We start from the raw sequence: 16322 nt of genomic DNA, 5'->3' as shown, positions 1-16322 counted from the left end.
GGGAACCCAACAAAGGATTTTCCACATTAAAAACTCTGATTTTGAAATCCTGGATATTGCTCTGTTTGTGCTCTTTATTTCCTTTATAACACTGCCTATTACTTCCTCACTGGGTTTCCCTAGGGTAATGTAATATTACTTTCTCTGTTTATAGGGGTAGTAGTGCAACTTCATTTTTTCATAATTTGTTAACTGTGCAAATAAATAAACCCACAAACTAATACACTTTAACCAAAAGCTAATAGACGTGCTTTAATACTAATGGCCTGAGTTTTATTTGGCTGTCAGTCATCTCCATTAAGCCTAATAATAGGCAGGAAGAAAGTAAAACTTCTACAAATTTTCTAATGAAATTTAGTGTAGATGAAAAAGCACTCAATATATAAAAACTTAAGCTTTGGATTCCTGTAGTGCCTTCCCTCTGAGGATCAAGAAGCGCTTCACAAACAAATGTTCAAGAGTTAAAGTTCCATAACACTGCTCTAACTTACGTATTATTGTCCCCATTCCCTTTTCACAAATACAAAAACGGAGGTTCAGTGTGATTAAATGACTTGCCTAAAGGTCACACACTAAGCCAGCAGCAGAACAGAGAATAAAACCCAAGTCTTCTAACTTCCAGTCCTGTGTTTTAATCACAGGGGTGAGTCCTCCAAAGTGCTGACATGTTTAAAAAATGTTTCTGCAGATTTTTCTTGACTTTATTTAAGGATAAGTCTCTCAAGCATCATCCTGTATGGAAATAAGATAGATGTAATATGCAAATAGTTTTCTTGCATGTTTTCTGTAGAATTTTATCCTTCCATTGTGAATGAGGTCGGCCTGGCTTTGTGGTTAGAATCTTTGGTTTCGAATATAAATCATGTGCTTCATCTCTTTATTAAATCATAAAATAGTATAAAAATGCTAGCAAGCTATATTCTAATATATATTAGAATAGATATGAGAAGCAGATTTCAGAAGTCAGTCGTCTATATTTTTCCGTAACCAATCAGTAAATCTGGCTATGAGTTTTCTCCTTTCATTATTTGCAAACTTTGCAAACTGCAATGTTTCAGTAGTAGCAATCCGTAGATCCTTGTCTAGTGTAGTATTGTAAAAAAGCTGCAACTAAAAAAAAACCCAAAAAACATAAAGTTAGTCTACAGAGTACCTTGAGTGGAAAAATTGAATGCAGATGTCTTAGACAGAACGGTCTACAGAGTACCTTGAGTGGAAAAATTCGACAGATGTCTTAGACAGAACTGTCTAGATAAGAGCTTGTTTTTTACATTTAGGGTTTAAATTTACATTTAAGGTGCAATCCTGATCTCACTGAAATCAATGGGAGTTTTGCATTTGACATCAATGGAGCCAGAATTTGACACTTAAAACTTTAGTTTAGGAAGGTGCTTGCTCTGTAAAGCTCCTATACTGTGGCTTAAATGTTCAAAAGTGACAAGTGATTTTGGGGGCCCAGATTGGGATACCTTAAAGGGGATGATTTTCAGAGTGGGAGTGCCCAGCACTACTGAAAATTGAGCCCCTTAAAGATTAAAGCAGGAACTCTGCTTCTGCAGATCTTTGAGGCTTCACTGGCCTGGCACCTTCTTTTCTCTTTCAAAATAGTTCACATCTATAGTTACAGACAGCAGAGTTCTGGGGTGAGATTCTGTGCTGTGCCTCTTAGAGGCGCAGCATAGAACACACAGCCCAGAGGAAGGGGTTAAGGTGGCTTTAAAGCACTTCTCTGCCCTCCTGATCTTGGGTAAGTCTGTGGGCTGGAGAGGCACCCAGTGTAACTTATAGGCTTGCCAAAAAACATGTGACTTTACTGCAGGATAACTAATGCGTGTTAGCTGTCCTGCTGTAAAATCCTAGCACAGACAAGGCGCTGTAGTCTTACCACTTGGTAAACTCGGTGAAGTCCACCAGAGGCCAGGGTATAGTGCTGACCTTGCCTAGCTCCTCATGGTAAAAATATCAGTGCCTTGTCTCCACTAGGATTTTACAGTGGGATAGCAAAGAGCATTAGTCATTCTGCTGTAAACCCTCCCCACACCTTTGTTGCAGGGAAGACATAGCCTAAGTCAGGGTTTCTCAAATGCGGCCACCAGGGGCTTTTCTTGCGGCCATAGCCTCCTGGGCAGTGATTTGGAAGGGGGAGAGGGAGCAAAGCAGCGGCCCCTCCCCAGGGGCCACCAGCAGTGGTTGGGCCCTGCCCCACTCTGGAGCCACACAAGCTGGAGGACCAGGCAGTCAGTGAGATCTCCACATTCCCGAGGGTGGTGGAGTTGGGCTTCAGCCCTGGGGTGGCAGACGGCAGGGTCCAGGCTCCAGCTACGGGACTTCAGGCTCTGTCCCCAGGCGCTGTCCCCTGGGTGTGGGGCTTTGGGCTCCGTTCCCTGGCTGCATGGTGGCGGGCTCTGGCCCTGAGCTCATCCCCCGCCATTACCTCTGGCCCCCGCTGCCTCCTCCAGTCCCCATTGCCCCTGGCCCCCATTGCCTCTGTAGCCACCTCCCCATCCAGGGCTTACTTTGTCCCCGGGCTTGCTGGGGCTGAGTAAGTCTGCTGTGAAAAGTGATATTAACAAACATACAAATGCCACTTTTCAGAGCAGACTTACTTATAGCTAGCAAGTCTTTAAAAAAAAAAAAAGGCAAAAGAAACAACAAGAAAAAAGACAAAAACATTCAAAGCACCTTATTTGTGTTGCTATTCTGTTTAGGTCCAGTAAAGAATAAATAAATGTACATTATTTTTATTATTGAGTCTGCAAAAAACAAAACCCCTACATAGATAAATTACAATGCTTTGGACATGGATATGTGCATATTTGTTTGTTTTTCCTAAAGTTAATTAAGTATTTTAGGAAAAATTGTCAAACCAACCACCAGCAAGAGTTGGTGGCCGCATTCTGAGGCCACTAAAAATTTTGTTGTGAGAACACCTGGCCTAAGTTATAGTAGCCTCCAAGGGCTGCCCTTTGGGCCACACACTGCCGCCAAACTCCTCCCTGGTGCGTGTTGCGGTCTCATCCCTGACATGCCCCTTTCAGCCCAACATGCCCTCTGCAGCATGGCTTGCGAGGGGATCCTCGGAAACAGCTTTATGGCTGTCTTCACAGTGCTTGCTGTGGGGGAAATCTCCCCCCATGCTGGAACCAGAACTTTTAGGGTATGTCTACACTGCATCTGGGAGTAAGCCTCCCAGCCTGGGTAGACAGACTTATGCTAGCTCAGCTTCAGCTAGTGCTCTAAAAATAGCAGTGTGGACATTGCAGCTTGGAGCCCCTAGGTCTGAGCTCGGGTGGCTAGCTCGGTCTCCACTGAAGCCGCAACATCCACACAGCTATTTTTAGCTACCTCCAGCCACTCTAGTGCAAGTCTGTCTACCTGGGCTGGGAGGCATGCTCCCAGCTGCAGTGTAGACATATGCCTGGGGTCCCCTTCACACCACACCACCACTTCTCAGCATAAAGGAGCCAGAGCAAGGAGCTCTATCCAGATGTATAAAATTTTAGACATCAGCTTTTGATGAATAATTGCTCCCATGGTACAACTAGAAACAGCTATGATTAATAACTTGGGCTGGGTTTTTTTTAGACTAGCCTATGCACAAGCTCTATGGCCATCTACCTAAAGAGTGGTAGAAATGTTGCAAAAAAGAGATAGGCATTTGTAGGCTCGAAAGATCCGAAAAGGCTTTAGTCTGCAGCCATAAATGTAAGATGGAGTCAATTTTAATTTCTTCGAACTACTAATTTCCTGAATGGATTTACTTTCACATTTCTGGAAAATACCATCTTTACGAGTTTGTCCACTCTAGGACTTTTTTCCTGGAATAATTTCCCAGCAGCTCCACTGGTGGCAGTAAAACTGGCCGTACAATCCTAGATTAGGCTTCTGGCAGCCACTGACATTTTAACCATCATGTCATCTCAGTCTGTTCACAGCAGCTCTACACAACATGTCGTTAAAAACATCAGCAGCTACTAGTGCCCTGACTACACAATTTAGGGTGACCAGACATCTCGATATTAGGGGCTTTGTTTTATACAGGCAACTATACCCCTTGAAAAAAAAGTGTCCTGATTTTTCACACTTGCTGTCTGGTCTCCCTAACACAATTGTTCCCAGAATTGCTCCTACCAACCGAGCTGCACTGGTGTTAGCACTGGTGGAAATTTTCATGGGGGGGAGGAGAAGGCTACAGTAGACAAGGACTAGGAGTAAATGCTGTCATTTTTGTTATAATCAATATTTGTTTCTATGCCTAACAAAAAATTTAAACTTTTTTAACTGAAAAGCTAACTGCAACTTTAAAATTCCTCTGTAGTGAAAATCATATTATGTATGAGGTTGCTAGTGCCGCCTGTTAAAAAAGGTTCCCAGTGCCTGTTTTCAGTTGCTTAGAACTTGGCAAAACTTCAACAGTTTAGGTTGAAATTTTCCATGTTCTGAGTCTGCCTCAGACTGAATTTTTTGGAAAATTTCATCCAAAATTATTTAGCGATTTCAAAGAATGAGGCTAGGGGAAAAATACATTATTTTCCCCCATGTTAAAAATTTCTGGCAACCTTTTTTTTTGGAACAGTTCTAGTGCCCTCATGCTTTGGAGCAGGGACTTGAAATTTGGCAGAGGGATCTTTGTGTCACGGATGTGCCTTTTGCTGTCCCCATGAAAATCCACTCAGATAAAGCCAAGTTATAAGCCTTTGGGGGGAGCAGGGAATCAGTTGGCATATGCTCAGTAGATACTTCTTTGATTATAGCGGTTAACTTTCCAAAGATTCCATCCTGATTGTGCCTGCTCGAGCCTCTCACAGCTCCTACCTGTAACCAAACTGTGCATGTGCCATCCCACAGAGCTAATGAGCATGCTCCAGCCTAGGGCTACAGGGGCCAAGCCAATCTTTCCCTCTAATGGCCAGGCACCACAACTGAGAGTAGGGAACCTGTCTCTCTTTTGGCATCAAAGGCCCTCCGCTGGGCTCAGGAAGCCATCTGATCCAAATGCACAGGGGACAAAAGCCAGACCCAAGGAAGGAAAGGAAGTAGACTGGCACAAGGAGTCTGTTGAGACTGGGACTGGAACAGGGAAAGAAACTGTGATTTGGAATTGGTGGGGGGACTGAAAGTAGTTGAACAAAGGGACTGGGTCTAAGAGCTGGAAGAGGCAAGGACAGGTTGGGTGGGGAGGCTGGGAGCTCAGGGGAGGATGCTGTGATTGGTTTGGCAATGAGACTGGGAGCTGGAGATTGGTTAGGCAGGGAGGCTAGAGGGAGGAGAGGCAGGGTAGGTCTGGTTGGGATTAAAACCTTGCGGGGGGGGGGGAAGGAGGAGACAAGAGGCTCTCCGACTGGTTGGCAGGAAGGCTGGAGTTGGGAGCCAGGGGTAGGGAAGGGAGGTGGAGCAAGGAGAATGGGAGTGCAGCTGGAGAGGGGAAGTTGGGACTGGTTGGACAAGGAGACTGGGAGCCAGGAGGATGGTGGAATGAGTTGGGCAAGGAGACTGCCACAATCATTTGTACAAATTGTACAAACACTCATGCAGTGGTGACTAACTACCATTTGCACATGCATTCCTCTGACTGGGGAGTGAAACTGTGGGTGCACATTTGTAAGTTTATTTCTTGTGCATTTGTAACATCAACAGACCCCAGTCGTCAGCGGGTGGGATCAAATCTGGGACCTCTGGAGCTTAGTGCATGAGCCTCTACCCCATGAGCTAAAAGCCAACTGGCTGTTAGCTAAGGCTGTAGAGTAGACTCATTTAACTCTCTCTAAGTGGTCTCTGTGCCACTAGATGGGACAGAACACCACACCCAGGAGGTGTGTGGGTTACACATGCTTGTAAATTTTTTAAAATCACTGATCTCTGTGCAGAGCTGCAATGTGGGAGGAGGGTTAGGGGACCCAGGCTTGCCTTTGGCCTCTGACTGGAGTTGGAAATTTGGCCCTGCCGTCCCCACCCTCAGTCAGGATTGAAGGGTGGCCAGGCCAAATTTGAGTGGTTCTGTGACACAGTGCACCTGCTTGGCTCTCCCATCTTTGCAGTCCTTCTGGTGCCTATGGGCACTAGGCAGCCCCACCCCCCAGGGAGAAGTGGAGCAGGGAAAGTTGAAGGATTAAATCTGGGCTTTTGGTGCTTCCTTAAGAAGCTGATATGAAGGAGGAGGATGGGGCCAAGGGCTCCCACGACAGTTTGCCTCCTGATGAGGATGGTGCCTCACTGAGTAAGAGCATGGGGCTGGGTGTAGGGGACAGAACTTTGAGCTGGGGGCATGGCAATATGGGGGGAAAGCACAGGGCTGGGTGTGGGGCAGCAGGAGGGGTTTGTGTGTAGAGCTAGGTGCAGGGGGGAGGTGCAGGGGGGAGAACAGGTCTGGGTGAAGAGGCAGTGAGGGATTTGGGTTGGGTACATTAGGAAAATTCTGGTTGCACCCCATCTCTATGTCTCAACAAAAACCACAGTGAGTTTCCATATATTTATTCAATACATTTCATGCTTTCCAAGAAATATGTAATTAAAAAAAAACTATTTACAAATTGACAGCAAGGTTTAAATTAGTTATTTATCCAATGGCATATAAGTAACTTACTTCTTGGATCTGTAAGTCTGTATTGACAAAGTTTTCCATAACTCTCAATAATTTCTGTAGTATTCCATTCCTATGCCTATAAAGTAATATAAATATCAGTCAGGAAGAGAAGCATTTTGATAATATGTTGATAAATATGCCATCAGCCTGCGTTCCTCTTCTGCAAGCATATTCGCCAAGCCTAATGTATTATTATGTTGAAACTATTGTCTAAACTGAAATTTAGTAGTCCGAGTTCTCTCCTCTTCCCCCTCCCCCCCAATTTAAAGAAATATTCTCAGAGTTTAAATTAGTGAGGCAGATATCTATGCCAGATGCAGAGTGCAGTTTACAAATAATTTTCCTTTCTGTAAAAGGTTTGCTCTCACTCTGACTTGTCTAATCGGGTAAACTCTGCCATTTTTACACAGCTAAAAATCATAATCAAGTTAGAAGAGACTAGAGAAATATGCTCATCCATTGTCAGTCACACGCAAATAATCAGGTGCAAGAGTTTGAAGGAGGAAGAGAAATATCAATGTATTGAATCAGAGCCATGGCATATTATGATATAAAAGATACTATACCAGGACTCTATCCAGGCCTGGAGTAAGCAGGTTAAATAATCATTTAATTCAATGGGAGTTATGCCCCCTTCATCATTTGGCCTGTTGTTTCACCTCCTATGCTGGGGAGGCTAGGAGCACGTTGTGTAGGTGAAGCTATCCCAGCTTTATGCCATGCAGGATTCCCCTATGCAAGCATCTAACATTTCCAAATAAGAATGCATTTTCCTACCGTATAAAAACTGACTGCATGTTTGCCATACAATTTGTCCCAGGCTTTACTCTGTAAAGAGGCTGAACTGGAAAGTTTCATATTCATATACAGGAAGCCTTTATTGTCTTAAACCATTATATTGATAGCCTTGATAAACACATGATGGATAAAACTAAAGAGCAATAGCATTTTCCATCTGAAAGTTTGGATGGAGGGCCATCAGGGAGCCAGGGGAAGCTCCCGGAACTGGTTAGAGCTGGTGAGGACAAGCTCTAACTTATACAAGTGGCATAAGGTCCTTAAATGACCGCAGAACAATGGAGCATCAGCATAGCAGTGCTCTGCTCTATCATGTCTTTTCTGTTCCTCACCCCCAATATACTCCCTCCATCTCCTGACATGCCCCCCATTCCCCCCATGTCATCTGATCCAAGAGCCTTCCTGCCCACTTACCCTTCCCCCCCCATGTGTGACCACTCTTCAAACCTCCTCTGTTCATTCTCCTTGCTTCCGGAATCATACCACATACATATTAATCCTTCCTTTTTTATCTGCTCCCAACATCTCACTCCTAGATGACCAGCCATTTTCCTGCCACAATATCTGGGCCATACCCTTTCCTACTCTTACCAATGAGTTATAGGATCCAACTACCTTCCAGTGCTTCCAATTTAAATATTTGTGTTGTATGGAGTATATAGAACTCTGGAGTACACCAGTTTGCATGCTATTTAACAATAAGTAAAACCTCACATTTTTATAATGTTTTTCGCCACAAAGCACTTTATAAGGTTGCACTATGAGTCAGATTTTTAAATGCTCACCATCTTACAGTTAAGGCCAGATTTTCAAAAAGCTCAGCTCCCATTTAGTCACCAAAATAGGGTCCAGATTTTTCAAAGCGGGTCAATACCCCTTAGCTCCCATTGAGACACTTACGGGGACACACACATACTTCCGTTGAGCTCTTTGAAAATCCAGCCACTTATTTTGGTGCCTTAATGAAAGCTGAGCCCTTCTAATAATTCTAGCCTTTGTATGTAGGAATCACTTAGACCACCATGGAAATGCAGGCACCTCTGGAGTAGAACATCTGCCATTGGGCTCTACAGCTCAAACTTAAGGTAGAGAAGAGAGTCAGAGAAACAACTGCAGAAATAAAGATGAACGACATAATTTGGTTGCTTACCATACCTTTCATTTAAAACTAGCCAATTTTCTGTTACAAATTCCCATGCTATGCGTTGGCCAATCTCAGTAGCTGCCACATTTGAAATGACTATGGATATATTATCAGAAGACAATGAATTGTTGAGTGAGTACTGCAAATATCTGTTGGAAAAATACATTAAAAATATAATTATTTAGAATACAAACATTGACCTTTTGAGCTGACTGTATCGTTAGAGTATCATGTTTAATATAAATATTAACCGTTCATTACTTACTGGGTTTACCTTCTCAATGTAGAAAGAGCGTTGCACGGGATATGGGCATATTCATTTTCCTTATCTTTCCACTTCTCAGGAAATGTTAGGGGCAAATTATCCCTTCCACAGAAAAAAAATCCATGGACTCTTAGTTTCTATGGACTCATCCTGTCAGGTGCAAGGTTGGCGTTTGCCCTCCTGCAGAGTGAGCAGGTAGCAGGACCCTTCATGCCACAATGGGGTATGTCAAGATACCCAGGAGATCTGTGGCATTTCTGTTAAGTCCCTAGTGCCTAAGGAGTGCTTCTCACCCTCCAGAGCAACATGGCTGCCAAAGGAGCTATGTTCTCAGACGCTCTCCACTGGTAGCTGCTACATGCACAGGTGCATAAGGCAGGTGTAGGTCGCCTGAATTTTCTCTGGCTGCACACCAGAGACAGGATTGTTAACTAATTTCTAATTGCAGAATATTTACTGTTTGTGAGACAGAATGAGCCTATTTTGACTTTCCTCTTCCTAAGTGACTTTGCAGACTGCCATTTGGAAAAACGCATTGGATTCTCACTCTCTCGGGCACAGGGAGGAGAGGACCATCAGGGAGCCAGGGGAAGCTCCTGGAACTGGTTAGAGCTGGTGAGGACAAGCTCTAACTTATAAAACTGGCATAAGGTCCTTAAATGACCGCAGAAAAGTGGAGCATCAGCATAGCAATGCTCTGCTCTATCATGTCTTTTCTGTTCCTCACCCCAATATACTCCCTCCATCTCCTGACATGCCCCCCATGCCAGAGAAGTGGCTGCCACAGGAGGCAGCTATGCTGCCTCTGCAACCTTTATATCAGTGGAGTTTACCCCAATAAGAGAGAGCTGCTGTGCTTGCCTGTCTATCTTGTGCTTCTCAGTGGTGCAAAGTGGACATAAACGATCACAGAATCCAGATTCACTATATTTTTACTTATAAGCTAAGCAGATTTTCTTTGAAGCCATTGAGAAATAATAATTATGGTAATTATGGACTCAATAATGCAATGTTTATAAAGCCATTTTTAGGAGTAGGACTGCACTTTAAACAATGGATAACTTATTATTGAATTAATATCTATTTTTGCCCTTAAAACCAAGAAATTAATGATTTACTGTTAAATACATTAAAAATATGATTTGATCAAAGTCACCTGTAAAGCAACCATGACTCTCTGGTGCAACTCATGGCAAAGAGCATTATATCCTTATCTATTTCTGTGGAATTATTATGATTATACATTTTCCATGCAAAGTCCCATTCTTTATCACTTCCCATTGCAACACCATAACAACAGATTGTTCTTTTAATAGTAAAGGGAATCCTGTAAAATAGAATAATAGTTGTTGACACCATATTGCTATAAAATGAAAACAAGCAGCTAACATATGGCAGAAAGTTATATATTATGTTAACCAATTACAATTTAAAATAATCACAACAGAGCACTAAACACAGAACAAAAATCTGAAAAGCAACTAGATTTGAGCACTGCATTTTTACATTTATTATTCAAGCATTACCACAACAGGGATGCTTGAAGGTGAACTGAATAGCTTTTTTAATATGGCTGGGCAAATAGTTCATATTAGCCAATATAATTAACATCCTTGTGTCACATCACAATATGGTGATGTCACATCCTAATGTGATGAATTTGCATGAAAACACCATCTCAGAAAGGCCTTTTGGAAGGGCCTAACCCAGCAGTGCAGGTGATAGGAAAACACTGTCCATTTCAAGAAGAATGTCATATGTTTCGAGAATGCAAGATGAAGAAAGAGAATGGTCGCCTCTCCATGCAGCAGATTGTCTCCAATTACCCACACTTCAGAGGGTGGTACCTACAAAGTGATGATGAATTTCGCAACAAAACCCAAATCCAAAACACCTTCGGGTTCACCTACTGCTACATTTTACATGCTGAGACCAGAGTGAAAATGTTTGTGTTTCTTCTGCAACAGTCAAAAGTGCCACTAACACTAAAACAGCACAGGGTGCTAAATCTTTTTGGTGCTAGCAATATTAACTATTCTACTGAAATAATAACATATCATACATGTGAGGATCTCTATGCACTTTACAAACATTTTATATCAACTGGATTTTTTGGTTGATTCCCTATGGCAGGAAGGGGCCCACTGCTAGAAGACTCTGAACATTCTATTTTCCTAATGTCTCTGTATTAAATTACTTACCATTAAAACTAGCATAGTTTTTTTAAATTTCATGTCCTTGTTCTAAAAGAATAGGGCAAAACAGAAAAAAGGAAAACAATGGACAGGAAAATAACTGAGGAGAAACAATGGGGCAGGGAACCTACTTCTGGCATGATAGAGTTATATCATTTTGTTTTACGCAGCTCCATGGCTTTGCACTTCAACCATTCTGAAAATGCAGGAGGAGAGGGGAGTCTATCTAGAGCACTATACACATGTGCAGCACACAGCTCTGTAGAGCTGCAGTGCGACACAGTTCTCCAATGCCACAGGGAATAGGTTAGGCCCATATTGCTCCCACGAGTAAAAGGAAGAAAAACCTGGAAGATATTGGCTGGTGGCTGTGGGAAGAGGGGAGCAGGGGCTCCACAGCTTGTTCTTTCCACAGATCCTATAAAAACCCATTACCCCAAGTCCACTTGATTGGAGCTCCATGGGTCAGGAGGAAGCGTGCCTAGGCAGAAAGGGATCGGGAGTTGGTTGCTCTCCATAGCAATATCCCCTTTCAAGCCTGTGGGGATGTCACTATGGAAGATAATGACATTGTCAGCCTATGGCAGAATGACTGCATTGTGGGAGAAAAGGAACTTGGGGGGTAGGATGAATGCACTATGTCAGCACCCAAAAGGATTTATCTGCAGATCTTGTGTCTGTTACAGGTTTGGTGTGTTTTCCAGTTCAGTGTGTAGAAAAATTGTACCTTCCTAAATATTGATCAATCGGGGGGGGGGGGGGGGGGGGGAATCCATGAACTGAAATTTAGGGAGCCTCCTCACCTCTATGCTATTTTTTCTTGTTAAAACTTAGTAGTGAACATATTTGAATCACTTATCACTTCATAATTGCACTTGTTTTTTCAAATATAGATAGCAGCCATTCCTTAGTGAGGACTGGCCATATGTAAAGATTTAAAGACTAGCTGTCGTGTGAATTAACTGTGTGCAAAGAAAGAAAGGTCTTATTCATTATGAAATCAGAACAAGTATATTTTTCTCCACCTAACTCAAAAACAGAAACTCAAACTTTTGAAAAAGTGAGATTTTGGATTCAGACTAAGCATGGAAAGTTTCAGCCTGGAAGATGAATATTTCAAAAAATTATGAATAAGGCATTGATTTTGTCATAGAGGTCATGGAAATCATGAATTTGAATAAAGTCTGTGAAATCTTGGCAATGGCTATTAAAACAGATTTGATTCCTCCCCCGCTCCCCCAGCTGAGTGGCATTGTGACCTGATGTATGGGTTGCAGTGCCACTAGGTTTGAGCCATCCAATTTCTGTCTCCATCTGTGGAGGGGTCGAGGTGCCAAGCCTGAGTGGTGCTGTAACCTAGTGCTCCGGATTGCAATGCCTGAAGTGGGGAGCCAGGCCCAGCTCCTTGGGACAGGAGTTCCACTGTAGGTTAAGTGTGGGATGGGCTCACTCTACAACTTACGCCCAACCGTAGCCTCACCCTTATTAATAACCACAGCTGCTTTTGCTACTTAATAGCTTTTGTGTAGGTGCACGTAGCAAGAAATACATTATTTGGTGATCCTCATCCTTCCATAATTTATTTCCCCCCGACCCCTCTGCTGTGAAATTTACTAAAAATTTCTGTGCCAAAATTGTAGCCTTAATTATGAACAACTGAAAATAGGAGATTATGATTAAAATCATCTTGCATCCTTAACTGCAGTATTTACAGCTGACAATACACAATAAGAAGAATATTCTGTTTTGGATACTAAATAGTGAGTAACATTTTAAAGCTTTTCAGTTTACCTTTAAAAGCCGTTATTATGAGGTCAGTCATTACAAAGCTCCTTAAACCCCCCCACAAACTTTACTATAAATACTACAAGTTCAGCTGACTTAGCCATCTGATTATATGAACATAGATTCAAATAATAGCCGACAACATTTTTGATCACATTTAGTAACTATACTATAACAGGTAAAATAAAAATATAAAAATGATAAGAATAATAAACAGAGCATAGACTCACCAGTGCCAAAACTATCATAATTGCATAGAAAAACAAGAAAAGAGGGAGGGAAAGAGAAGGGAGAATTACAATATGCCGTATGGGCTTTTCTGCAGTGGAATACTCTAACACGGTTTTGTTGACAAATATAGGCCATCTTTAGTTACATAAAAGTCCAACATGCGCTTTTGATTTCAGTTTGTGAAATCCATTTAGGGTGCTTCTGGATATGTTCTTATTGTGGATTTATTTGTTTTTACCATATTAAACAGCCTTAATAAACACCTACCAAAAATAAAACATTGTAACTGTCAAGTTCTCCCCAGAGCAATGTCATATACAACTGTAAAATTTCCCACAATGATGCTATATGTCACAATTTAGACTACTGTTGAAGCTGTGAAAGTCAGACAGTAACATATACAGTGTATGCAATGTAACAGAGTTAATGTCCCTGTGGGAACCTGCTTTTTGAATTGCCTGCCTTTTTATTCGTTTACATTTTCAACCTTAATATTGTATAGAGCAATGGATGTCATGGCAGACTGGTACTTCTGCATTGCTTATTAAAATCCTGCCTAGAACCTTGGTCCTGCCAACAGCTGTCATGAGCTGCTTACACGCCCTCTTAGAGACCCATTGAAATCAATGACACTCCAATTTAGAGTAAGCTTTGCCTGATCAGGCCCTGGGTCTGTAATAGCTAAAAGCTGTTTACAATTAATAGATGTTAAGTAGCACATATGAAATGATTTGGTATGGGCAAGTGCCCACATCACAAACAGCCACCACAACTGGCAGTGTTTGGCTCAGCTAAAGATTAAATGGGTGCAGACAATACCAGAGGTTAGAACTGAGGGATACTTCCACAGCCCTGTCTGCACTTTGCCTCTTTGGTGCTTAGACAGAGTTCAATTTCCAGGGCAGTCAATCTGCATCCTTCACGAAAGTCAAGTTTACCTGAAAAAGCACCAAATATTATATCAATTTAGGTTTTTATAATTTAGGTCTTGCCAATCTGTATAGGAAGAAGAGAAGTACACAAGGAACCTCCCCTACACTACCTGCCCATGTAGCGGCCTGTTAAATTTAAATCTGACTTACACATATGTATCTATAATATTACAGTATCATTCTTACTCATTGTCAGGGTTCTCCATCCACTTAGTGTAAAGTTCAGAAGATAGGTTTAAACAGTCTTGGAGGCCCAGCCAACATGCTGTATTAATAAGTTTTTCCAAATGAATTCTTGAAGGGAAGTAAAAAAAGGACACATTACACATTTTGCATTATTCCAATGAATAATTTTTAACTATAACATAATTTTATCAAATGACACTGTATCTCGGGAAGTCGTCTGCTAATAACAGCAGTCTCATGCACAGAGATGTTTGTAGGGATTAGCAAGGTTTAAATGTATTCTAGTCCCACCACAAACCTATCTGTCCATGTTTTTACACTGCACTTGCCACTGTGATGGCATGTCTCAGCAGAGATGTTAAGGATTCAATGGCCATGCAAACTGAACTACCTCTAATCTTTAGAAGTGGTTCCTTTAGGTCAGGTCTGAGGTACAAAGGAGCAGGAGGACCTACTTGCCCTGCTAATAGCTATGATACTAAAGTTCTATGGATAGATCAGGGATATCATGCTCCAGGGTATTAAATCACAATCATTCTCTAGTACTAAATTTACTAAACCCCCCCTCCCCAATCCTGAGAACAAAACAGGCAGCCCATCTTGCTGCTGCTATTTCATTTTAAAATTCACATATCATGCACATTTATGGTACTGCATAGGGTTACCATATTTTGAGTGTCCAAAAAGAGGACACTCCACGGGGGCCCGGCCCCGCCCCCAGCCCCGCCCATGCCCCCGCCCCAACTCCACCCCTTCTCCAAAGTCCCCGCCCCAACTCCGCCCCCTCCCCTGCTTCCCGCAAACATTTGATTCGCGGGAAGCCTGAAGCAGGCAGCAGGTAAGCTGGGGGGGTGGGGGGAGGAGGCGCGGCCCAGTCTGGCCCCCTCCGGTGGCCGGCCCCGGCCATGCCCCAGCGTCTCCAGCCTGGCTCGGCTCGGGCCCTGGCCCCGGGCCAGCCCCCGGCCGAGCACCCCCGGGCCAGCACCGCCGGCCCCCGGCCCGGCCCCAGCCTGCGGCCCAGCGCGGCCCCGGCCCCCGGCCCGGGCCCCGGCCCAGCGCACCCCCGGCCCCGGCCCAGCACCGCCGGCCCCGGCCCGGCCCCCGGCCCCCCGGCCCCGGCCCAGCACCGCCGGCCCCGGCCCGGCCCCCGGCCCCCCGGCCCCGGCCCAGCACCGCCGGCCCCGGCCCGGCCCCCGGCCCCCCGGCCCCGGCCCAGCACCGCCGGCCCCGGCCCGGCCCCCGGCCCAGCACCGCCGGCCCCGGCCCGGCCCCCGGCCCAGCACCGCCGGCCCCGGCCCGGCCCCCGGCCCCCGGCCCAGCACCCAGTGGCGCCGGATTTTCCCGGACATGTTCGGCTTTTGGGGATTTCCCCCCGGACGGGGATTTGAGTCCCAAAAAGCCAGACATGTCCGGGAAAATCCGGACGTATGGTAAGCCTAGTACTGCATTATTAATAACAATGTTTCAGTTACACTTAAATTAATTAAAATATCTTTCCTGCATACTGTTTTCAATTTGCATTAAAGTCTTTATCAAATCAAATCACTTCAAATTTGATTTTTTTTAAAATACTTACTGATCAAAATAGTCATCTGCCAAAGCATCAACATTTTGATGAATAATACTTGCATAATAATGGTATATTGGCAACATTCTCTTTAACAGATATTTCTTTTAAAAGAAGAGAAAGAGAAATTACTTTCATTTAGATATGATATTGCTGTATTTTTCTCTACTTATTTATTTATTTTGATCATTTTAAAATTGGAACTCTGGGTACAGATGCAAAATTTAAATAAAACATAAAAATTGGAATGTCCAAAATACAGAATTCTCCCTGAACCACTCACACAGAGGTGTTCCCATTACAGCTCCCTTAGCCCTGGAAGAAAAGATGAATTTTGGAACTTGATATGAAGATTAAATTCAGACTCTGGAAGAACAACTAAGAAAGCAAGTCCCAGAGAGGAGGATACTGGAAAAATCCCTTGCCTCCTCCATATTAAAAATTCAGTAAAGTACTTAATCACATTTATCTTTAAGCATGTAATTTGCCCCATTGAAGTCAATGGCGCTACTCCAAGTTAAGCACATGCCTAAGTTCCTGCTGAATTGCGGACTAAATAAGGGAACTGTTAGCTCAATTTCCTCAAATGATCTCATCTGGTTACCATACAGGGCGAGTGGCAGCCTGAAGTATTTT

General features: G+C 43.5%; 1 protein-coding gene across 1 annotated transcript in view; it reads right to left on the bottom strand.

Moving 5' to 3' along the window:
• Positions 1 to 963: 963 nt before the first annotated feature.
• LVRN (laeverin) overlaps positions 964 to 16322 on the bottom strand; it is a 63662-nt gene continuing 48303 nt past the window's right edge. The window contains exons 15-20 of the mRNA XM_065406741.1: positions 15696 to 15790; positions 14120 to 14227; positions 9947 to 10117; positions 8537 to 8674; positions 6584 to 6659; positions 964 to 1110 (exon numbers count right to left, since the gene is read on the bottom strand). Of these exons, the coding sequence (XP_065262813.1) occupies positions 964 to 1110; positions 6584 to 6659; positions 8537 to 8674; positions 9947 to 10117; positions 14120 to 14227; positions 15696 to 15790 (735 nt within the window). The remainder of the gene's footprint in view (positions 1111 to 6583; positions 6660 to 8536; positions 8675 to 9946; positions 10118 to 14119; positions 14228 to 15695; positions 15791 to 16322) is intronic.

Source organism: Emys orbicularis, chromosome 6 (assembly GCF_028017835.1).
Source record: "Emys orbicularis isolate rEmyOrb1 chromosome 6, rEmyOrb1.hap1, whole genome shotgun sequence".
NCBI lineage: Eukaryota > Metazoa > Chordata > Testudines > Emydidae > Emys > Emys orbicularis.
The sequence above is the reverse complement of the archived record's forward strand: the minus strand, read 5'-3'. Positions and strand labels throughout refer to the sequence as shown.